Source organism: Phyllobates terribilis, unplaced genomic scaffold (assembly GCF_046119375.1).
Source record: "Phyllobates terribilis strain yellow unplaced genomic scaffold, ASM4611937v1 Scaffold_2__4_contigs__length_985480577, whole genome shotgun sequence".
NCBI lineage: Eukaryota > Metazoa > Chordata > Amphibia > Anura > Dendrobatidae > Phyllobates > Phyllobates terribilis.
The window spans coordinates 345,027,622-345,053,175 of NW_027362762.1; the positions used below are offsets into that span (position 1 = coordinate 345,027,622).

Here is a 25,554-nt window from a genome sequence, read left to right on the forward strand (position 1 = left end):
CTGTTTTAAGTAATTAATTTTTTAAAGTTAACATGGAACCCCTGTAAGAAGCCGAGGTACCAATGCTTTTATCTGGGATGATATTAAAGTCGCTCATGATGATTAGTATACATTTTTGATATTTGTATACTTTTTGCATGAGTTTATTCAGAAAGATCATCTGACCCTTATTGGGTGCATACATATTAGTCAATGTATATACTGTTGTGAATTTTACAGATCATAATTTGAAAACAACCTTTTGGGCCAGTGACTTCCTTAATTAATGAAAAGGATACATAATCTCTGACGACAGTAAAAACTCCAGCCTTTGTCTTTTGTGAAGATGATCTAAAAGTGTATGGGAAATTTTTATGTTTGAAATTTAGGAGATTATTCTGCATGAATTTTGTTTCCTGGAAGGCGATTACATCAGCATTAGATTTCTTGTCTTCTTTCCAAGCGGAAAACCTTTTCAAGGGACTATTAAGTCCCTTGACATTCATTGATAAAATATTTAAAGTCATGGGAAATAAGCAAAAAGACATTAAGAATAGCCAGTATTTTCTTCTGTAAAATAACAATAAAGAAAGCAATCGTTGCAACCGTGTAATAAAAGTCTACCATAAAAAGCAACATTATCCTAGACAAGAATAAACTGAGGCAGAAGGAAAAAAAAAAAAGATAAATAAAATCACAGATCCTGATGAAAATCAGATGATCTGGGAGGAAAGGATGGGATAAAAAAAAGAAATTTCCCAAATTTCTTTCACTCCGTCCGGGATTTGTACATATTGTAATCCACAGGGTACCAATCAGGCTAAATTGGATCCAGGGAGAATGAGGAAGGTCTTGGAAAACTTTTTAGACCATCTGAGTCTACTGAAAGCTGTCCCGTCCACACCCCTGATGAACATTTTTAACCCACAAACTACATTACAGAATTTTATAAGAGTGGGACATGAAAACTAAAAAAGTAGAGTTTTTACGCTAAAATTTAATTAGCCTCAAAGTTTTAATTCACACAAGGGGTAATAGGAGAAATTGGACAGGACAATTTGTTATGCAATATTTATTAAACATGGCAATACCCCATATGTGGTTGTACACTACTGTTTGAGCACACGGCAGGGATCGGATGGGAAGGAGCTCTACTTGGCTTTTAGAACGCAGATTCCGATTCCCTGAGGTGCCAGATCAGCAGAAACCCCCACAAGCGACCCCATATTGGAAACCTCAGTGCTTATGGAATTCATATAGGGTAGTAGTGAGTATATTAACCACAGGTGTCTCACAGAATTTTATAACATTGGGACGTGGAAATAAAACATTTTAGTGGTAAAAATGTATTTTTTTTTTTAACTGCAAGTTTGTCAGTTGCACAAGGGTTAATAAGTGAAACCGGACCCCCCAATTTATTGCACAATTTGCGGTGATGCAGTATATGTTGTCAGAACCTACTGTTTGGCCACACATCAGGGCTGAGAAGGTAGGAGCACTATTTGGCATTTTGAGCACAGATTTTGCTAGAATAGTTTGCGGACAACATTTGCAGAGCCCCAAGGGTGCCAGAACAGCAGAAAAACCCTAAAAGTAACCCCATTGTAAAAACTGCACCTCTCAATAAATTCATCTATGCCTGCAGTGAATATTTTGTCATTTCACCGCCATGCTTTTTTTTTTTAAGAATTGCAAATATGCCAGTGCCCATACATTGTGCCCAGCCTGTGCTTCTGGCGACAAGCGCTCCATAAATTAATTGGTATCTCCCCGCTACAATAATTCCAAATATGTGGCATTACTACAGTTTAGATATAGTGGGGCTCAGAAGAGGGGGCATTTGCATTTGGGAGAGCAGACTTCACAGGATTTCACTTGAGGGGGTGGAAACCATATAGCTTTTTCAGAGCCTTTATTCTACCAGTAACGTGGGAACCCGCTATATTTCCAATGACAAATGATGGACCTGAGTGGGGGCTGGTTTTGTGCAGAATAAGTTAGGGGTTTTATTGGTAACAATTTGAGGTACATAACATTTTCTGATCACTTTCAGTATAAGGCTGGGATCACATTCTTGTGTTCTACGCTGAGCACATACAACAGGGTTTTCTTGTAAATCCCACAAAAATGCGATTCAAACATAACCCCTGACAGAATCACTTACTATAATGGGGCAGATAGAGACACTTTGGACTTCATTTGGCTTCTTTTCCAGGGGTATCCATCTTTTTAGACATGCACAGAACTGTGGTCGACCACACTTGTGCCCTAAAAAGACATGATGGGACATTGCCGGAACAGAGACCAGATAGAGTCCAAAGTCACTCCATCTGCCACATTTTAGTGAGTGGTTCCGTCTGTAGTTTTGTCTGAATTGCAGTTTTTGGGATTTACATGGAAACCCCAATGTAATCTTCGGGTCAGTACGACTACAGCGATACTGGAATTATATAGTTTTTTTATGTTTTGCTACTATCACATGCTAAAATTGCTTTTTTATTAAAAAAATTTTTTTCGTCTCCATATTTTGAGAGCTGTAACTTTTTTATTCTTTGTTGAATAGAGCTGTTTGAGGGCTTATTTTTTCTGCAATGAGTTGAAGATTTTTTGAGTGCCATTTTGGGGTATAGAACTTTTTTTATCGCTCATTACTCCAATTTTTCAGACCCAGAATGAACAAAAGCCAGCAATTCAGTTACTGTTTTTATTTTATTTTTTTGCGGTTCACCATGTGGTAAAAGTGATAAGACCGATTTATTCTTTGGTCAGTGAGATTATAAACATCAAAAGATTTGTAAACCCAGGTGAGGGTAGGGTGTCCCAAAAGGAACTTAAAGCCATAAGAGTACCAGACACCAAAATGTGCCAGGACTGTAATAATCACACAGTGGATAAAAATTAATAATCTTTATTGAATACAAAAATGATGAAAAAAGACATAATCCCAAATACAGACACACAGACAGACAAATGAATTGGTGGGTGAGTATCTGTAGGGGGCCCCAAAAATAAATGTTAATAATTGTAGAGTGCCTAATACAGGCTGTAAATAATATCCCAATGGCTAACCATGCTCACCCGCCAAACACCCGACGCGCGTTTCACAAATGACAAAGCATTTCCCTGCCCATCTGCTAGTCATAGGAATTGGGTGAGTAGTTGCATTGATATACCTGAATTTATTTAATACATATATATTATATATATGCATTTGTCATCCTATAATTGTTAACATATATTATTGGGGCCCCCTACAGTTACTGAATCACCAGTTCGTTTGTCTGTCTGTGTGTCTGTATTTGGGATTTTATTATGTCTGTTTTAATCATTTTTGTATTCAATTAAGTTTATTAATTTTTATCTACTGTGTGATTATTACAGTCCTGGCATTGTGGTGTTTGGTACTCAGTGAGATTATAGCGATATCAGATTTATATAGTTTTTAGATAGTTTTTTTTTATGCTTTGCTACTTTTAAACACTAAATAAAATATTTTCTAAAAATGAATTTGGTTTTGCATAGCCATATTCTGAGAGCTGTAACTTTTTTATTCTTTACTGAATGAGCCATATTAGACCTTGTGTTTGTGGGACAATTTGGCGTTTTCATGTATACCATTTTTTTTTTCACGTATAACTTCTTGATCACTTTTTATTACATTTTTTTGTGTCAGAATCATTAAAAATCTACATTTTAGGGTGTTTTTTTTTTTTACGCTGTTCGCCGTACAGAATAAATAACGAGACAGTTTTATAGATCAAGTTGTTCAAAACTCAGCGATAATAATTATTTGTACAGTTTTTTTTGTTTATTTTTTTTTTACCACAAGGCTGCGTTTTTAGTGGCGAAAAAGGCTTTTGTGATTTGTGTGCTCTTTTTATTGTGCTTTTTTACTTTTTTACATATTTTGTTTAACTTTGTTACTTTCTCTTAATCACACTGTTGGATATGAATATTTTTTGCTTTGATTGTTGGTCTCATACACTGCAGGACCTGTCACTGTATCACTGACACTGCCTGTTAGAACCTGCTTATAGTCTGGACTAACAGGGCACCGTACCCTGAGGTCATCAGTAGTGTTGAGCGAATTCGTTCGGCATTTCATATTCGTGTTAGGCTTTCCGGCTTGTTTGCATCAAAAAATCGTCTCAGCCCACGAACATCCCTGATTTGCCACGCTGTCACGTAGATAAAATCCGTGTGACAGCGTGGCAAATCAGGGATGTTTGTGGGCGGGGACGATTTTTTTGGCGTGAACAAGCCGGAAAGCCTAACACGAACACAAATTTGAAATGCTGAACAAATTCGCTCATTAGTTGCCAGGGTGCCATGGCAACTATCAGCACCCACAATTATAATCGTGGGGGGCTGATACTGTTAAAGAGGAAGTTTAAACCTCCTTCTATCCACTCAGATGTTGCTGCCACGATTAACAGTGGCATTTAAAAGGTTAATCTGCTCCGGTCGGGGTTGATGCCTCAGGGTGTCAGCTGTAATATACAGCTGTGACCCACGGGATTGTTGCCCGTTTGGGGGTACTATTTACTTATTTCTCACCGCCATTTTAAAATGCCAGTTTGGAATAAGGCCCCTTCATGGCTGCCAATTTATTGTGTATCGGCTTTAAGGGATTAAAAGGATTAAGACATGCAAAATTTATTAAAGGGGTTGTCCAACTTTAGACTACAAGTCTGCAGTCACTCTCTGTGACTGCAGACTTCCAAATCCTTATATCACGCTTACAACTGGCGCTGGGAGTGGTCGGTGATGTAACTGCAAGTATGCGATTTGCCACTGGTGAAAATTAGGGAATCTGGAATTTTTCTGTAAGTTATGAAAATTGCATCCATCACATAGTATATTGTCCCACAGAAGATAATTTTCTGATTAAAGAACTTCCATCAAAATTTTTATACTCCTAATATAGCGTAATAAATTGTATTATATGGCAATGTGTACTTCCAATTTCTCATTTTACCCTTCACCTAGTTAATTCTACTCTTTTCCATTAAGTTTATGGCCTCATGTGATTAAAAACAGACTAACTGAATTCTTCTAAGTTCTATGTAGAAAAAGGAAATCTCTTTTGACTGCATGAGTCATCACTGCAAAAGTCCCTGGCAGGGTGGAGGGGTGGAGCAGCTGAGTCAGGAGCTAAAGAGGAGAATGACTCATGCAGGGAAAAGGCCTCATGTTTCTACATTGAGCAGAGCAAAGAAAAAAAGAGAATTAACTTGGTAGAAAGGCAAAATGAGCAATTGTAAGCACACAGTGTTATAGAATATAATGACTACAATATATTAAGAGGATAAAAAATGTTATGGGAAGAGTGCTTCTTTAAATGTTTCAAGCTAATTCAAAATATTGCCTACATCTGTGTCTGGAGAAATGAATTAGTAAGTGGCTACCTTTTTTGAAGATTATAATACAGGTTATGGGTAGTGGGTTTTGGAGATGAGTCGTTGAACCAGTGAACTAATCTGATTGACCTATGTATGGAGTTGGGAATTTCCCTAACAATTAGCAACTGCCTCTTGGGTTATTTGCCTTCCTCTGGATCAATATGTTAGTTAATGGGTTCACTTATGTTTTCAATTCACTTTTATCTTCTTTCAACCATGGCTTAAAACGTTTAAAACTATGTAAAATTAAAATACAATCCTTTATTCAACATAGCTTTCTATTAGCTATCTCATGTTTCTGTTAATAGGAGTTGAACCATGTTATCATGAACATTTTTATAAATTATTTTTTCACTTTTCCATGTTTTACAGGTGCAATTTTAGGTGAACAAAACAAAAACGTCATTTTGCCATGTTCTTTTAAACCTGAGGAGGAGGTGGTCATTCATTGGACGACTAGAGACAAGAAAAATGTACATTCATATTATTGGACTAAAGACCAACTGGAAAAGCAAGACAAAAGCTATTCCGGAAGAACGTCGCTGTTTCTGAAAGAAATAAGTGAAGGAAATGCTTCTCTGCAAATAAGAAACTTGAGGAAAAGTGATGAAAATACATATAAATGCTATGTGGGGAGAAAGGCAGACCATAAAGAAGAGGAAATAAGTTTGCAGGTTATAGGTAAGAAACGTGTCAGAGTCCTATAGGTTTTTATAGGATAATGGTCATGTATATGCTCAAAGCCTTCACAAATTGGCACAGTCGACACTTGGATGTAAAAATGGAATAGTGAAAGTGTGTAAAAAGTGAGCAAAGTGTCACAAATACCCCTCCAAAAAAGTAAATTGATCTATTTCCTTTTCCACTATTTTAAGCTGCTTTTATTAAAGTATTAAATTCTATACATTTTTGGCTTCACCATGTCCGTAATGACCCAAACTATAAAATTAGTATACCATTTATCCAACACATTGAACACTGTACACAACAACAAAAAAAATCTAAGCCAGAATTGCTGTGATTTAGTCACCCTGCCTCCTGAAAATGTAATTTAAATGCTATAGAAAAATCACATGTACTCCAAAATAGTACCAATTAAAACATCTTGTCCAATGAAAATTTTTTTTTTTACTTTTAGAATATAGCTACACAAAAAAAAATTTAAATGTAAAAATGGGCTGAAACATATAAAGTACACAATTAACAACATTGTGTCCGTAACAACCCAAACTATGCATTTTTCATGTTATTTATTCTACTGGTGAATGGCTGGGAAACAAAATGAATAAAAAACTATGACTTTGCATATATTGCATTCATAAAAAAACAGGACAGCACAGTGGCTCAGTGGTTAGCACTGTTGCTTTGAAGCCCTGGGGTCCTGGGACCAAGAACAACATCTGCAAGGAGTTTGTATCTTCTAACAGTGCTTGTGGGTTTCCTCTGGGTTCTCCGATTTCCTCCCACTCTCCAAAGACATACTGATAGGAAATGTAGATTGTGAGCCCCAATGAGGACAGTGATGATCATGTCTGTAAAGCGCTGTGGAATTAAAGGGGTATTCCCATCTCCAAGGTCCTATCCCAATATGTAGAAGGTGTAATAATAATATTAGCATATACCTCCAATTAGAAATGTAGTATAGTTTTTCTGATTTGCTATCTCTCTTTCCTCATGTGCAGGGCATCGCAGGACCTTAGGTATCCATGGTTACGTCCACTGATAAAGTCACAGTTAGTTAGCTAGCTGCTAGTGGTCGTAACCATGGATGCCTAAGGTCCTGCGATGCCTGCACATGAGGAAAGAGAGATAGTGAATCAGAAATACTATACTACATTTCTAATTGGAGGTATTTGATAATATTATTATTATTACACCTACTACATATTGGGATAGGATCTTGGAGGTGGGAATACCCCTTTAATGGCACTATATAAGTGAGTAAAATAAATAATATATAAATACAATTTTAGTCACAAAGAGATAAGGAGATCTATGAAGTAGTATTAAAATAACAAAGTTTATTGTAAATAAATAAAAAACAATAGCCAGGAACACGCACTCTGACATATCCCTAGCAGCAGTGATTTCCCTATCAAAGGTATTTAGAACATTTACACTGAATATAACATTACTGATAGGTTTAATGAAATTATCCTTATATTAAGACTTTGGCTAGTTAATACTTTAATGGGAGGGATCCTTTCATCCATATGCACCGGCATTATAATACTATCCTTCTATTTTTTCAATGCTTTGCTATGTAGTTTATTTGATGGTCTTTTGCCAAGGCATTTATAGTGTCCCTCAATTAGAGGTGCTCCATGTTTCATACAGTTTCTCTTATCTCTTTTTATTTATTTAAAATAATCTGTGACACGTTTAACTTCATGATAGTACTAAATTTAGGTTTACATAATTGGCATTTATTTATAAAAAATATATAAAATTTGACAAATTTTTAAAAATTATCAATTTTCGAAATATTAAATTTTAGGGTCTTAATTCTTTCCCAACATATGATGTAACAGTACGTCATGATTGGGAAGGGGTTCCCTCAAATTGACATACAGTTACGTCATGACGATCATGCAGGTATATAAGCTGTGAAGTGAAAGGTGATCTCCGGCTCTTCACATTTATCATGCGCTCTACACTGAGCACTTGCGTCGGGGTTTTCCTGTAAATCTCTGAAATATGTGATTCATATAAAATCCCCAACAGAACATTTCCTATAATGAAGCAGATGGAGTCATTTTGGACTCTGTCTGGCATATGATCCTGCGATGTTCATCTTTGTTGGAGTCTTTTTACGCATGCAAAAAAGCATAGTCAGCTACAGTTTTGTGCACCTCTGAAAAGCCAGACACCGCTGAACATAGGCCTAATTGAATCCGGAGTAACTCTGCTGCCTTATCATAGTGAAAGGATTTGTCAGATGTTTCATCTGAATCATGTATTTCAGAAAGTTATGATGGAAGTGCTCATTGTAGAGCTCAGGATAAATGTGAACTGACACAAAATGTTCTCTACCCCAACATGCCACCAATAAAAGTTTCAACACAATGCACAAAAAAAGTCCCCACATATGGGGCATTTGTTTACTCAGGAAAATTGTACAACAAATTGGGTGGTCCATTTTCTCCTGTTACCCTTTGTGTAAATGAAAAACTTGGAACTAAAGCAACATTTTTGTGGTAAAAAAAGGAATTTTTCATGTTCAAATGTTTTCAAATTCTGTGAAATACCTGTGGGTTAAAAATGTTCATCACACCCCTATATGTGGTTGGAAATTAATGTTTGGGCACATGGCAGGACTCGGAAAAGAAGAAGCACTGTATCATTTTTTGAGTGTAAATTTGGCTGGAATAGATTGTGGATGTCATGTGGCATTTGCAGATCCCCAGAGGTGCAAAACAAGCAGAATTCCACACACTTGACCCCAATTTGGAAGCTACACACCTCAAGAAATTCATTGATGGGTTTGATAATCGTCTTAAACTTAGAGGTGATTTACAGAATTTTATATAATTGGAACATGAAACTTAAATATGATGTTCTTTTTACCACAAAAAATGTTGCATTGGCCCTAAATTTCACATTTTCACAATGGCAACAAGAGATATGGCACAATAGATTGTGGGTCCATCTTCTCCAGAGTACTCGGATTTCCCATATTTGGTCAGAAATTCTTGTTTGAGCACATCGCAGGGCTCATAAAAGAAGGAACTCAATTTGACTTATTGAGCACAATATTTGCTAGAATAGATTGTGGGACACCATGTGACCCCATTTTGGAAACGGCACCTCTCAAGGAATTCATCTAAGGGTGTAGTGAGCATTTTAAAATCACAAGTGATTACTGGAATTGTATAACATTGCGCTGTGGAAATTTGGCATTTTGAGAGCCGACAAGGTTCCAGAACAGCAGAAACCCCCACAAGTAACCCAATTTCAGAAACTACACCTCTTGAAGAATTCTTTTAGGGGCTTAGTGAGCATTTTAAACACACAGGTGTTTCTCAGAACTTTATAACAATGGGCTGTGAAAATGAAAAGTTATATTTTTTTTAATTTTCAAAAGGACTAATAGGATAATCTGGACAACATAATTTGTTAGGCAATTTCTCCTGAGTATGCCAATACCCCATATGTGGTCAGAAACTACTTTTCAGGCACGGGGCAAAGTTTAGAAGGGAAGGAGTGCCACATTGGAGTGTGAAATTTTCTGGAATGGTTTGTGGGTGCCATGTCACATTGGCAAAGACCCTGAGGTGCCACAACAGTTGAATCCTCCCAAAAGTGACCTCATAAGTGACCTCATTTTACAAACTACACCCCTTAATGAATTCATCTAGGAACTAGGAGTGCAGTGAGCATATTGACACCACAGGTTATTCACAGAAATTTATACCATTTGGCGGTAAAGAGAAAATAATTAAAATTTTACCACTAAAATGCTGAACATGGCAATACTCCATATGTGATTATACAGTACTATTTGGCCACATGGCAGGCTCAGAGAAGGTTAATGCTATTTGACTTTTGGAGCTTATATTTTCCTAGAATAGTTTGCAGACTCTATCTACAGAGCCACTAAATGCCAGAAGAATAGAAACCCCCTTCAAGTGCCCCCAATTTGGAAATTTTACACCTCTGGTCTACAGACATGGACAAAATTGTTGGTCCCCTTCTTGTCACGGGTGTGTCAGAAGTGACAGTCGCCCTGCGGTGGGTGGCAGGAGATCTCTACGTTTGGCATTGCAGACGCCTTCATAGAGGCTGTCTCTAGGACCCAGCAGCTACCTTCCTCTGGCTAATTAACACCCTGGCCTGGGTGTATAAATACCTGCTGTGTTCCAGAGGGAGATGCCCGCGATATTGATTACTCCTTGTGAAGGCTTTAGAAAGAGCAGTACTACTTCCTCTCTGGTGCTTGAGGATGTGTGCGCATTTATCTGGGGTTGTCTAAAGCTAAGCAATTTCCCCCTGTTTGTCTTCCCTTGTTGTCTTTAGTGTTCAGTGGGGATCGACTAGTGCTCATCTCCTGCCTTCCCTAGCCTTAGCCAAACGCCAGGGAAAGACAGGGCGAGGAACGCGTGTGGTGATTGGCGAAGAGCCAATATAAGGATGTTAGGGGAGACAGGGTGATATTCTATCAGCTAGGAGGTCTCCACTTTCCCCTTTCCCCAAAGTCTGGGCTTCCTTTCCCTCTTCCCTTTGTGTTGCACTAAGTCTTTCCAACACCTTGCGTGAAACTTCTGTTAAAGTAAGAAAAATCTACAATGGTCACTGAAATAACTTGAAACTGACAAAAGTAATTTTCAATTTAAATTTAATGAATATCAACTAATGAAAAAAAGTCAAAAGTCAAGATAAAACATAATAAGCAAATACCATGCAGTAAATAATATTTTTCAAGTGACGTGCATGTGGATAAGGGCTGAGAAGGACTGAGACCCAGCTAGTGGATATGCAGCCATAGGGAACTACATGAATGTAATGTCCAGCTGAAAAAAAAGGAGGCTACACCTTTATTTGCACAGGGTGCAAAAAAACTGAAACAGAAAACCTAAAGAGATGAACTGGAATAGAAGTTGGTGTGCCGTGTAAGCACATGTTCACACATGGCCACTAAACAGAAAAAAATCAAGATAAAAACATAATAAGCAAATACCCTGCAGTAAAGAAATAAACAGCAATAGTGAATACAAATAATATAGGGTGCTTAGTTAACATAATTTTGATCAAAAAAATGTAAAAGCCATCCCACCGTGTCATGGTGACCCTATTAGTAATATAGTAACATAGTTTTTAAGGTTGAAGGAAGACTAAGTCCATCTAGTTCAACCCATAGCCATGTTGATCCAGAGGAAGGCAAAAAAAAAACATGTGGCAAACACTAAGCTCCACATTGGGGGAAAAAATTCCTTCCTGACGCCGTACGACAATCAGACTAGTTCCCTGGATCAACGCCCTATCAAGGAATCTAGTGTATATAACCTGTAATATTATACTTTTCAAGAAAGGCATCCATGTGTGATGCTCTCAGACCTCCCTGGGAGATGGAGTTACTCGGAGCCGGGTCGGTGTAAGGGGTAGCGGGGGAGGCAGTCATGGCCCGGACCCGGTCCGTGCCCAGGGCGGTCACATAAAAGATTTAATGGGCTTTCAGGGTTGAGTGGTATTTTCCAACTACTCCACCTACGGTTTCCGGTGATGAGCACCAGTGCTGCTTCAGTCCACTAAGGCCGGTGTTACAGACAGCTAAGGTGGGACGGCTCCCCGCAGGCGGAGCAGGCCTCAGGGCAGTGTGAGGAGGAATGGTGGGTGCAGTGCCGCGCAGGAAATAACAGGCTGATGTGGGGTGTGAAGTCATCCAAGGTTTTTACTCACATTAAGATGGACTTTAGCCGCAAAGCTTCCTTCTGCTCCTCACGGCGTACTGCGGCCACCAGGAAGGGGGGATCAGCACTTCCCAGGTAGATCAGGAGCACCTGTCGAGACCCCTCTGGAGTGTGTTCCTCTCCTTGGTAAGTTCTCCCACTAAGTCTTCACCTGACTGTTTGTGTGGTTAGAACAAGGTGTAAGGCCGGGTCCCACTGGATAAACTCAGGTAGAGAGATACAGGTGGCGTATGCCGCTCTGTCCGTATCCCTCCTGGGATCCACTAAGTCTCCGGGCTTTTCTGACTGAGACGTGTAGTAGCAAAGTCAGATATCGGGGGCCGGTCACCCCTCTTGCAGCAGGAATCCCTCTGACTAGGCCAGACAGTGGTTAACTCTGACCCGCTCCTCGCCTCAAGGCCAGAGTACGAGGACCGTGTATCTCCAGTCCAATGCAGACCTTTGCTGGACTCTGGCAGAAGACCACAATCACAGACGGAGATCACAATGAAAGACCTTGAACCTAAGATGGCCGAAGATTAAATATGAATGAATAAGTGTTGCCTAAAAGTGTGTCCTCCACCCTCACCCACTACATGGTTACCCCTATCTTTGGTTCCCCCCATCTCCTCTATCCCGGGCCGGGGCAGCACCCTGGTGCATTTAGGCCCCCTACAGGACAGGAGTGGTGTAGTGTTGAGTGGTGAAGTGGGGTCCTGAGAAATGCTCCATCCTTACCTCGAAGAGGAGATACCACACCTCAAACTGAGGTGCAGTACCCCTGTGGCGATTGAAACCTCAGGGGCGCCACACATGCCCTTCTTAAATTTTAGTAGTGAATCACTCATTACAACATCATGCGGCAGAGAGTTCCATAGTCTCACTGCTCTTACAGTAAAGAATCCGCGTCTGTGATTATGATTAAACCTTCTTTCTTCCAGATGTAGAAGATTCCCCCTTGTCCCCCGTCTCAGGCCTCAGAGTAAAAAGATCAGTAGAAAGGTCTTTGTACTGTCCCCTCATATACTTGTACATAGTAATAAGATCACCCCTAAGCCTTCATTTTTCCAAAGAAAATAACCCCAAGTGTAATAACCTGTCTTGGTATTGCAGAACCCCAGTCCTATAATAACCTTGGTCGCTCTTCTCTGCACCCGCTCTAGTTCAGCTATGTCTTTCTTATACACCGGAGACCAGAACTGTGCACAGTATTCTAAGTGTGGTCGCACTAGTGACTTGTATAGAGGTAAAATTATGTTCTCCTCATGAGCATCTATGCCTCTTTTAATCCCATTATTTTATTTGCCTTTGCTGCAGCTGCCTGACACTGGCCACCAAACGTGAGCTTGTCGTCCACCAATATACCCAGGTCTTTTTCAGTTACAGGTTTGCCCAGTGTTTTACAATTAAGCATGTAATTATACATTTTATTTCCTCTGCTCAAGTGCATTACCTTACATTTATCCCCATTAAAGCTCATTTGCCATTTATCAGCCCAAGCTTCTAGTTTACATAGATCCTCCAGTAATATAAAATTGTCCTCCTCTGTATTGATTATCCTGCAGAGTTTAGTGTCATCTGCAAATATTGAAATATTACTCTGTATGCCCCCTACAAGGTCATTAATAAATATGTTAAAAAGAAGGGGGCCCAATACTGACCCCTGTGGTACCCCACTGTTAACTGAGACCCAGTCTGAGTGTGTTCCATTAATAACCACCCTTTGTTTCCTATCACTGAGCCAGTTCTTAACCCACATACATATATTTTCCCCTATCCCCATTGTTCTCATTTTATGTATCAACCTTTTGTGTGGAACCGTATCAAAAGCTTTTGAAAAGTCCATATACACAACATCCACTGCATTTCATTGGTCCAGTCCGGAACTTGCCTCCTCATAAAAGCTGATCAGATTAGTTTGACAGGAACAGTCCCTCGTAAACCCATGTTGATATTGGGTCATGAGGTTATTCCTCTAGTATAGCATCTCTTAGGAAACCCTCCAGAATTTTACCCACAGTAGAGGTTAAGCTTACTGGCCTATAATTTCCAAGTTCGTTTTTTGTCCCCTTTTTGAATATTGGCACCACATTTGATATACGCCAGTCCTTGGTACAGACCATGTCATTATGGAATCTTTAAAGATTAAAAATAATGGTCTATCTATGACGTTACTTAATTCCTGCAGTACTCGCGGGTGTATCCCATCCACGCCTGGGGATTTGTCAACTTTAGTGATTTTTAGACGCCGCCGTACTTCCTGCTGGGTTAAGCAAGTGACATTTAATGGAGAATTTTTGTCATCACTAATCATGTTTTCTGTCATGCGATTTTCTTGTGTAAATATGGTTGAAAAAAAATCATTTAGCATATTGGCTTTTTCCTCATCCTCATCCACCATTTCACCCAGACTATTCTTAAGGGGGCCAACACTATCATTTTTTAGTTTTTTACTATTTATGTAGTTAAAGAGTATTTTGGGATTATTTTTACTTTCTCTGGCAATGAGTCTCTCTGTCTCAATCTTTGCTGCCTTGATTTGTTTTTTACAGAATTTATTTAATTTTCTGTATTTATTTAATGCCTCATCACTACCTACTTGCTTTAGTTCTCTAAATGCTTTCTTTTTGTCACTTATTGCGCCCCTTACAGCTCTATTTAGCCATAGTGGTTTCCTCCTATTTCTAGCATGTTTATTCCCATAGGGTATATATTGTGCACAGGTCCTATTCAGGATGCTAATAAATGTCTCCCATTTGCTTTGTGTAGTTTTATGTCTCAGGATATCGTCCCAGTTTATTGCACTTAGATCATCTCTCAACCGTTGGAAATTCGCCTTCCTAAAGTTTAGTGTCCTTGTAATCCTGTTGGGGGGGACCTCAAGTGGGTCCTCAAGGTCATCAAGGTGGTTTCCAGATATTTTAGGCTTGAGCAGACAATAAGGAACCAGACAGAGACAGGTCTCAGTTTGGGAGGATCTCTGTGGAAATCCCTAACCCTTGTATTGCATAGGCATGTTATATAGGTTTACAGACATTCCTTCCTAGTTCCCATCACCCAATCACAACCCAGAGTTCAGTCCTTTGCCCATATTAGGAACAACAACAAAGCAGTTCATCTGGCTCTGGTGTTGTCTTGTCATCATCATGCATGGACACATCCCTGGACACATTCCTATATGAGGTGGATTCTGTATATGTTAAACCAGTTTAGGCAGAAATATATAGTGCTTAAGCGGGGAGGGGGTCCTACATAGATAAAAATATCATTATCACCATGGAGAGCCAGTCCATACTTCACAACCCCTCTACTACACATCTTATTAAAAGATACATGAAAACTTATTATTTTGTGATCACTATTACCCAAGTGACCCCCAACTCGTATATTTGATATGAAGTCTGGCCTGTTGGTTAATATTAGGTCTAGCAGTGCCCCCCTTCTTGTTGGGTCCTGAACCAGTTGTGAAAGGTAATTGTCTCTCATAGTTGTCAAAAACCTATTACCTTTGCTTGAACTGCAGGTTTCTATTCCCCAATGTATTTCAGGGTAGTTAAAGTCCCCCATAATAATGACTTCTCCTTGAGTCGCTGCTTCATCTATTTGCTTTATGAGGATATTCTCCGCTGCTTCCATTATTTTTGGAGACTTAAAACAAACCCCTATCAGTAATTTATTATTTTTTCCCCCTCCCCTTATCTCCACCCACAGGGACTCTACATTTTCATTATATTCACATATATTCTCACGTAAGATGGGTTTTAAGGATGATTTTACATATAAACACCCCCCCCCCCTCGCTTGTTTGTACGGTCATTTCTGAACAGATTATAGCCCTGTAAATTAACTGTCCAGCTATGTCTCAGATATCCCCACCATGTCTCAGATATCCCCACCATGTCATAATTATTTTCCAACAAAATTAATTCTAATTCCTCCATTTTGTTGGTGAGGCTTCTGGCATTAGTGTACATGCATTTTATGTATCTCTCTGTACCTCTATTCCTTCTTACTATATTGACTGTTCTAACCCCACCCCCAATTTCTTTATTTGTGTCCAGGTCACTATCTGCACTATCTTCCCCACCTATAAAATGAATACCCTCCCCTCAAATCCATAGTTTAAACACTCCTCCAACCTTCTAGCCATTTTCTCCCTCAGCACAGCTACACCCTCCCCATTGAGGTGCAGCCCGTCCCTAGCGTAGAATCTGTAGCCAACTGAGAAGTCGGCCCACTTCTCCAGGAACCCAAACCCCTTCCTACACCAGTTCCTGAGCCACTTATTTATCTCCCTAATCTCCCGTTGCCTCTCTGGCGTGGCACGTGGTACAGGTAGTATTTCAGAGAATACCACCTTGGAGGTCCTTGCTTTAAGCTTGCAGCCTAATTCCTTGAAATCATCTTTAAGGACCTTACACCTACCTCTAACTTTGTCATTTGTGCCAATGTGCACCATGACCGCTGGGTCCTCACCAGCCCCTCCCAGTAATCTGTCAACCCGATCAGCGATGTGCCGGACTCGAGCGCCAGGTAGGCAGCACACTGTACGACGATCCCTGTCTTTGTGACAGATTGCCCTATCTGTTCCCCTAATAATTGAGTCCCCCACTACCAGCACCTGCCTGGCCTGCCGTGCTCTCCTATTTCCCCCCTTACTGGAGCTGACACTCCTCCGGCTTTCAGAAGACATGCCTTGCTGCAGCAGTGCTAACCCTGTACCGACACCCCCCCTCATCTGCCAACTTTGAAAACATATTGGGGTGTGCCAGATCAGGACTAGCCTCTCTGGCACTCTTCCCTCTACCCCCCCTTCTAACTGTCACCCAGCTAGCTGCCTCACTGTCCTGCGGCTCGCTACTACCACCCTCCCCCACATCTACCCCAGTGAGCAGCTGCTCAGTGAGCAGCAGACTCCTTTCCATATTGTCAATGGATCTCAGTGTTGTCAGCTGCTCATTTAGATCCAGTACCTGGGCTTCCAAACCCACAACATGCACACATCCTGCACAGCAGTATGCACCCATGACTGGCTGTTCAAGGATTGCATACATGTGGCAAGATGTACACTGGATAGCATTGTCAATAATGGAGCTAATTTCCTAATGGGGATTGCACTAGACAGAAATGTTAGGTAAAAATAAATGTAAAGAATTAATAAAAACAGACAGCAATTCAGTCCAAATTCCTCCCTTCCAAACTCCCTGAATCCAAAGTCACTGAAAAACAAGTCATACACTTACTTCCGTTTGCACTTACACTCCGGTCACACTCAGCTTGTTCACACTCTCTAAGGAAGAAGATTTAAAGAGTCGCCCCCCCCCCCACCCTTTAGCAGCAATCCAACCTACAGCTCAATGCACTTCCAAAGGACTGGATGCCCCAACCAGCTACCCCTTATAAACCCTTAATTATGACCCCTCACCCTTAATTAACCCCTTGTGAGTATAGCTACACCTCAGGATTTGTGCAATGTAGTTAACCCTTAAATACACAGGTAGTAAAATAAAAGACTGTAAACCTGTAGAGAGAAAATAGGTTTTAAAAAGCCCAATAAAACTAAACAGGTAGAAAAGCACTCAGCAGTTCACAATTCAACAACTCACAGCAATTCACACAGTTTTTTTCTGCAGGATTCCCAAATACCTCTTCACACACTTACTTCCGTTTGCACTTACGCTCCGTTCACACTCGCTGTTAGGGATGGTCCTATCCTCTATTCTAATATTAAAACCTTATGTCAAGTGACATACACGTGGATAAGGGCTGAGAAGGACTGAGACCCGGCTAATGGACACCCAGCCATGGGGAACTACATGAATGTAATGTCCAGCTCAAAGGAAAGGGGGGCTACACCTTTATTTTATGAGAGATATTTTTGTTCCAGATCCAAAGTTTGGGTCTCCATCGTTTTAATGGGGCTTGGGTTCTGGTATCTGAGCCGAACTTCGGTCCGCTCATCCCTAAGAATGGACCAAAAACAACAAAAAAAAGTTTTATTTTTAAATACTGTGTGGTAAAAGTGAAAAGACGGCGTTTTTCTTCAGGTCAATGATTACAGTAATACTACATTTATATAGGTTTTGCTGCTTTTACACAATAAAAATTCTATTGTTTTTGCATCGCCAAATTGTAAGAGCTATAGCTCTTTTTTTGTGCTGATGAAGCTGAAAGGGGGCTTTTTATTTACATGATAAGATAATGTTTTCAGGGATACTATTTTTAGTTACATACCACTTTTTGATTGCATTTTATTCCACTTTTTATTTGGAGAGTGATGCAAACACAGTATTTCCAAATTTATTTATTTTTTTAGTGTTCACTATCAAGGTTAAATGATGCAAAACGTACAGTTTTTTTGTTTATTTTTGGATTTACATAAAAATAAGTATTTATTGGTGTAATATTTTTTTTATATTTTTCCATTCTTTATTCTGTAGGGGTGTTTTTTTTTTTTTTTTTACAATTATTTTTAAACTGTTTTTACTTAGTTCCTCGATGGTGCTTTAATTTTTACTTGTCTGATAATTGGTCTAATGCATTGCACTGCACATAACGCCTGTTAGACCTTGTTTATGGCTGAGTCTAATATGCCACCATAACAACCATCAGCTACCCTCGATTGCATCTTGAGGGTGCCAAGGGAGTAAGAGAGGGAGTCGGTGCCTGTCGGGGCCCGCTGAGGCTTGCTGCGCTGGACCCACCTAGTTGCGGCAGGTGTGATCGCGGAGCTCCCCGGCGGCAATCTGAGAATTTTCGGGTGCTGCCGCACATGCGCTGGTGCGCCGGGCGCCCCCTGATGACACAGCGCTGCAAAGCATGACTGGGAAACCAGTCTGCACAGGCGCGAGCGTCCTCCCGCAGGTGCAGGGGAGGAGGGGCGCACCGGAACCCCGCAGGTGCTATGGGAGGGAATCCCAGAGCCTTAAAAGACAGCTGGTAGTGCCAGTAAATGCTTCTCTGAAGCCCTGGATGCTGTCTTGGAGAATGAGTGACCAGGAGCTACTTGAGGTGCAAGTGCTGCATCCTCAGTCGCCACCACCGCTGCCAGCTAGGGGAAGAGACGGGACACCAGGATCGCCGAGAACGGGCTAACAGTGGAAGCGGGCGCTCTGGCAGATCGTCGCAGCACAGCAAAGACTCCACTTCAGCAGGAAGGAGGACCTCGTCTACAAAGATGGCTCCACCTTCTGAACTGGTACCCTCTGTTCCGTCAGATTGGTAAGTGTATTTGGGCCCATTGGATGGCCGGGAAACAAGCAGTCAGGGAGCCTAGAAGGGACATGGCTTTCCGTAGGGTCATAGACGGGTGGTTCCTTGCCCCCGATATTTGGTCTATGATCTTGTGAATTTTCTCTGTGAGGAGACGACACTCTTGTCTTTTTGAATCCAACACGATGCCCAGATATTCCTGTATCTGGCATGGCTCTGTTTTGGATTTTTTCAGATTCAAAAGCCATCCTAAGTGTGTCAAGGAATCCGTGACTTTTTCTAGATGGGTTCTGCAGTGCAGGAAGGAACTGCCTATTACCAGAAAGTCGTTCAGGTATGGAACGACTGGGATGTTCTGTTCGCTTAGATGTGCCATCATCTCCACAATAACTTTGGTGAATACCCTCGGGGCTATGGCGATTCCGAATGGGAGGGCTGTGTATTGATAATGTTTGACCACTCCACCTATGGGAACTGCTACTCTGAGGAATTTCTGGTAATCTTTGTGTATGGGGACGTGATAATAGGCATCCTTTAAATCCAGAACGGCCATGAAACAATCGGGAAACAGCATTTTCACTGATGATTTTATTGTCTCCATCTTGAAGGCTTCCACCTTCAAAAGCCTGTTCAGCTTTTTTAAATTTATAATCGTCCTGTAAGTCCCATCTGGTTTCTTCCTCAGGAGTAGCGGATAGTAGAAGCCTTCGCCTTTTTCCCCCGTCGGGACCTCCTGAAGGACCGCTTTCCCTATCAGTCCTCGGATTTCTTGCTCTAAGGCCAGCAGCTCCTGGCCCTGCAGTGGGAAATCTTAAAGGTAGAAAAATCTCTAAAAGGGCATTTAGAAGGGCAGCTAACGCTAACAGCAGAAATCACACTTTCCCTAGAGTGGTGGAGGAAGATAGACAATCTAACCCGGGGTATTCCATGGGCAATCCCCACACCTCAAATCCTGACCACAGACACAAGCCGCGGGGGCTGGGGGGCTCACCTCAACAATCTTGTAGCTCAGGGGGTCTGGACTGAACATCTGAAGCCTGTTTCCTCAAACATGAAGCAGCTTCTAGCCGTAGAGTTTGCACTCCGGGAATTCATACACACTCCAAGGCCACCACGTGAGGGTGTTCTCGGACAACCGAGTAGTAGTAGCATACCTGAACCACCAGTGGGGTACCCAGTACCATTCTCTGATGCAAGCGACGGAGGTCATCTTTGAATTAGCCAAGGAAAACTTACAATCCCTATCAGCCCTACACATAAAAGGGATAGAAAATCGCACGGCAGACTTCCTGAGCCGGACACAGCTAAGACAGGGCGAGTGGGAGTTAAATCAGCCAGTTTTCCGTCAGATTGTACAAATGTGGGGACGTCCTTCCATAGACATGTTCGCCAACAGTCGGAACAAGAAAAAAAACTCATTCTGCTCTCTAGACCCCAAAGGGAACCCCATAGCTTTAGATGCCTTTATGATCCCATGGAGTCACCCTCTAGCTTAAGCTTTTCCTCCAACTGCCCTGATTACAGCTGTTCTGAGGAAAATCAGGGAAGAGAAAGCAAGAATAATCTTGATAGTGTGAGGGTCGTGATGACATTCCACTCGTCTTCCAGTCACTCCAAATTCAAACTATGAGCATGGGTCAACCATTCAAAGAATGAGTCAGACAACAAGCTGGTTCAAACTCAGAGCACGCTCAAAAGACTACTACAGACAACGTTCTCAGCAATGTTCTGTGTTTATTCCTACATACACAAACCTAAATACACTACATAATGGGAGGGGAAAGAGGTTGTCCGGAGCGGGGTAAGCCATGAAAGTCCAGTGTCTGGCCACTCCTGATTGGTCCACATCTCCTTATCTCAGTCTCTGGGCAGATATTGCAGCCGTCAGCTTATAATCTTGTTTCGTTTCTCTGAAATAAGTCTTGGCAACACTGGAACTGTCTTAGTTTAAGTTTCGATTTGAGTAATACGTAGCAAGGAAAGCTTATTGTTCTAAGACACAAAATGGTGGTTAGTACATTAGCAAAAAAACGTATAAAAGTTACAAAAGTATAAAAGTTACAAAAATATATATTCTCTTTTTACCCCGACATTCCCCCCTAAACACTAAGCTTTCCCTTGCTTCGGGGCCTTTGAGACTGTCCATGTGTGGGGAGAGGGGAGGTGGATTTCTTCACCCAATCATCTTAGAAGCTGCCCCCTTATGGGACGCCCCCAGACAATCGAGCCCTATCCTGGGTGACACATGGAGTTCTCCCAACTGTCCCTAAACTAAATCTCTCAATTGGACTTTGTCATGGGGGGGCTGGTCAGGCTTGTTCAAAGGAGTGTATTTCTCCATATCTTCTCTTGATTCAGAAAGGTCCCGGAGGTTGGGACAGCATTGGTTATATTTTTCCTGTATAAGGGGACTATGCAGCACAGCACCACCAGGCCCAATACTAGTAGACCTCCCATTACTAGACAAACTTGTTGGAGGAATCCCTTGAGCCCTCCCAACCAACCTGAAAAGAAGGAGATATCTACCCCTGTGTGGTAGCTGTCCACCCTGGGACAGACAGTAAGCATATGGAAAGGATATAGAAGAAGGTAGTCATCTTTTATAGACTCGTTCTGTCTCTCTTGCAGTGGGAGGCGTGAATCCAGGTGCTCTTGCCCTCAAGCTTCAGAGCCGTCGGGGTGGTGAGAAGCACAGTGTACGGTCCCTCGAACTGCGGCTGGAGGCAGTCTTTCCGGACAAACTTCTTCACATACACTAGATCGCCTGGGATGAAATCATGTACTGCATCACCTGTAGATTCTGGGAGAGAAGCAGATACTGGAGAGCGGGTGTTAGTCAATTCTCTAGACAAAGCAATCACAAATTTTACCACTCTATCATCTGTTTCAGATCACTCTTGGGGCCTAATCTCTCCTATCTTGGGTGGGGTCCCAAACAAAATTTTATAGGGAGTCAGCCCATGTTTGGCCTGAGGAGTGTGTGTGATATGATACAATACTATGGGGAGTAGGTCGGGCCAGGGGAGGGGATGATCTTAGGTCATTTTCAAGAGCTGGGTCTTGAGTGTGGAATTCATTCTCTCCACTTTGCCTGAACTGGCAGGATGGTATGGAGTGTGGAGGCCCAAATCTGTTCCCAACATGTTCCAGAGTTCTTCGTAGATATTTGGTGTGAAAGCTGGTCCTTGATCCGATTCTATGACTTGGGGAACTCCAAATCTGTAGGCAATTTCGGTGATCAGTTTCTTGGCTGTGACTTTAGCAGTCATGTTGACAACCGGGTAGGCCTCGGGCCAGGCTGAGAACATATCCACGGCTACCAAAACGTACTCCTATTTTCCTGCTTTAGGCATTTGGATATGGTCGACTTGTATTCTCTGCCAAGGGTAGTCTGGTTTAGCCAGGTGTTGGAGAGGGACCCGTGCCGTACACGTTGGGTTGCAGGTAGCGCAGACAGAGCAGGATTTTGAGTACGCAGTCACAGTGGAAGAGATTCCGGGTGCAAAATACAGTTTCTTGATACATGCCAAGGCTTGATTCTTTCCTCTGTGTGTAGGCCCGTGAGCCCATGCTGCCACAGCTGAGTACATGCGTCCAGGCAAGCAAGACTTCCCATCCACTTGGTAAAGAGTCGAGTTGACCTTTGAATCTTTGCGACCTGCCAGCACAGCTCCTGCCGCTTTCCATTGCTTGACTTCTTCAGTGGGGGGTCTTCCTTTGTTCCTCACACAATTTTTCTTCAGGCATCCTGACCCCCCTGGATTCCACTCGTGTCTCCGCTGGACTTGTATGATCTTCCGCCGGCTGTTCTTTGGCTCTTGCTCTAGTGAGCGCCACAGCTATGGTTTGCAGGGTTTCCCCCATCTCTTCTTCCTTTTCCTGCCACTTTGATGACACATTCTCCACTGCTGCAGTCTTGGCTGCTTGGTCAGCTAGGTGGTTGCCCCTGGCTTCTCTGGATTCTAGTCTTCCATGAGCCTTGACCTTGATAACAGCAACCTGAATGGGTAGTTCCAGGGCCTTCATTAGGGCCTTAATCCATGAGACATGTTTCACTGGTGTACCTGCAGCTGTGATGAATCCTCTAGACTTCCACAAGAGTCCAGAATCATTGCAAATTCCATGTCCATACCTGGAATCGGTATATATATATATATTCGCCTTTGTTCCTGCTGCCAGGTGGCAGGCCTCTGTGAGAGCCACAAGTTCAGCTTCTTGTGCAGACATGTATGGTGGTAGAGCTTCAGCCTTGAGGACTGTTAGGTCCGTTGTGACAGCATATCCCGTGTGGAACTTCCCTTGAGGGTCTGCGAGCGGATGTGCCACCATATTCTCTGGAGCAGAAGTCTCTTCCTGCAAAATTTTTATACAATCATGAGGTTCCACCAATGGACCTTCACCCTCTTCACCTTCCCCCCTAGAAGGTGGAAGCAAAGTGACAGGATTGATAGTCAGACATCTGGCAAATGTTATATTGGAGGGCAACAATAGGGAACACTGCAGCCGCAGGTGTCTTTGGTTGGTTAGATGTTTCGGAGATGTTTGTTGCAGAACAGCTGAGAGATCATGGCCGGCCTGTATAACTAGATCATGTCCAAGGACGATATCAGCTGACTTGTCAAGGAGGATGTGAGCAGCGTGGACCGCCTTAAGGCACGTGGGGGCAGTTCGGGCGACAGGGTCCAGGCGGGCTGAGTAGTAGCCCAAAGGCCGATACTTATGATCATAGCGTTGTGCTAGAACTCCAGAGGCATGACCTTCCGATTCCGAGACAAAAAGGTGAAATGGCTGAGTATAGTCTGGTAAGCCCAAGGCCGGGGCAGAGACAACAGCCTGTTTAAGGCGGTCAAAACATAGTCTGTGTTGATGAGAAACACGTGGATCTTCAGCATGAAGCCAAACTGAGCCTTCATCCTTGAGACAGTCGTACAGAGGTTGCATGAGCTTTGAGGCATCAGGGATCCATTGCCTGCAGTAAGTGATGAGGCCAAGGAAAGTCTGCATAGCGGAATAGGTGGTTGGGAAGGTGATATCCATGATGGCTTGTTTTCTTTCTTCAGTCAGATGTCTAGCACCTTGTGATATACAATGTCCGAGGAAAATGACCTTGGGCAGACACCATTGGACTTTGCCTTTCGAGACTTTACAGTTAGCTGAGTGAAGAAACCAGAGAAGGGATACTGACATCTCTGGCAAATTTTCTTCAGTGCCACAGAGTAAAAGATCATCCACATACTGTAGAAGGGTGACCTGAGGGTTCTCTTGAACCCATGGCTCCAGAATAGACTTCATAGAATGAGTGAATTGGTTAGGAGAGTTCTGGGCTCTTTGCGGAGTCCTGGTCCATGTAAGCTGTGCTCCTTGAAAGGTGAAGGCAGAAAGAAACCACGAATCTTCATGTAAGGGTATACTGAAGAAGGCGTTGGCCAGATCTAACACCGTAAACAAGGTGGCCGTTGGAGGCAGCTGAGACAAGAGGGTGTTTGGGTTAGGTACCACTGGAGTTTCTAAAATGGTAGCTGCATTGACGGCTCTGAGATCCTGAACCAACTGGTATCTTGGAGACTCTCCCGGAACGGTTTTCTTTTTTACAGGAAAGAGGGGTGTATTGCATGGAGATACACATCTGACAAGGACTCCTGATTCCAGGAGGGAAGCGATTTGGGTACCCAAGCTTTGTTCTTGTGCAGCCTTGAGGGGGTATTGTGGCAACCGTGGGTACCTGTGTCCAGGCTTGAGGTGTACTCGGACCGGGGGAACCTGCAGGAGGCCGACGTCCTCTGGCCCACTGGACCACAGAGAGTGAGGGAACTGTGAGATATCAAGAAGAGTGTGAGGTTGTATGGTCATCATCATGAGAGGGAAGGCTTTAAGAACACAGCGGTCTTCAGTCCCTTGTTCGGAATGAGGGTCCCGCAAAAGAAGCTCCATACCATGGTTTCCGAAGGTAATTGTTGCCTTCATCCGCTCTAAGAGATCGGCTCCCAACAGGTTGACAGGGCAAGTTTCAGAGACCAAGAATCTTGTGAGTACTCCAGTGAACGGTCCTGCAGACACAGGGACTGTGAGTGGAGAGGAAATATGTTGGCCTTCCACCCCAACACAGGTGAGGGTATCCGGTGATAGGGATACAGAAGGAGGGAGCTGTGCAGAGGAAATGACAGATGTGGCCGCCCCAGTGTCCACCAGGAACTCCAGTGGTTGATGGTCCACCTGTAAAGTGACAGTCCCACAGGCGGCCGTGAGATGCGTAGCCGGGAAAATGGACACTGGTTGACCGAGCCGTCATTGGGGTGGATGAGATGGTTCACGGGAAGGTCCATGGTTGTGTGGACCGTCACGGAACGACCGGTCATGGTACTGTCTGCGGGTTGGACAGTCTCTGAGAATGTGATTAGGGTTACCACACTCCCAACACAACATTCGTCCTTCAGAATCACGAGATTGTCTTCTATTTCTGGATGGTCCCTTGTCATCTCTTCTGTCTCGTCTTCTATATGTGGGAGGAGTATCATCACCTGTGCCTTTAACCATTACCCACTTGATTCCATGTTGGTTGCCAAGGGGTGGGTAAC

General features: G+C 42.4%; 1 protein-coding gene across 11 annotated transcripts in view; it reads left to right on the forward strand.

The window, feature by feature from the left end:
* The window catches only part of HHLA2 (HHLA2 member of B7 family), a 162,744-nt gene that overhangs the window by 76,754 nt on the left and 60,436 nt on the right, over positions 1–25,554 (forward strand). For all 11 annotated transcript variants that reach the window (XM_073664597.1, XM_073664604.1, XM_073664598.1 and 8 more), the window contains one exon: positions 5,754–6,062. In XM_073664597.1, coding sequence (XP_073520698.1) covers positions 5,754–6,062 — 309 coding nt within the window. The remainder of the gene's footprint in view (positions 1–5,753; positions 6,063–25,554) is intronic.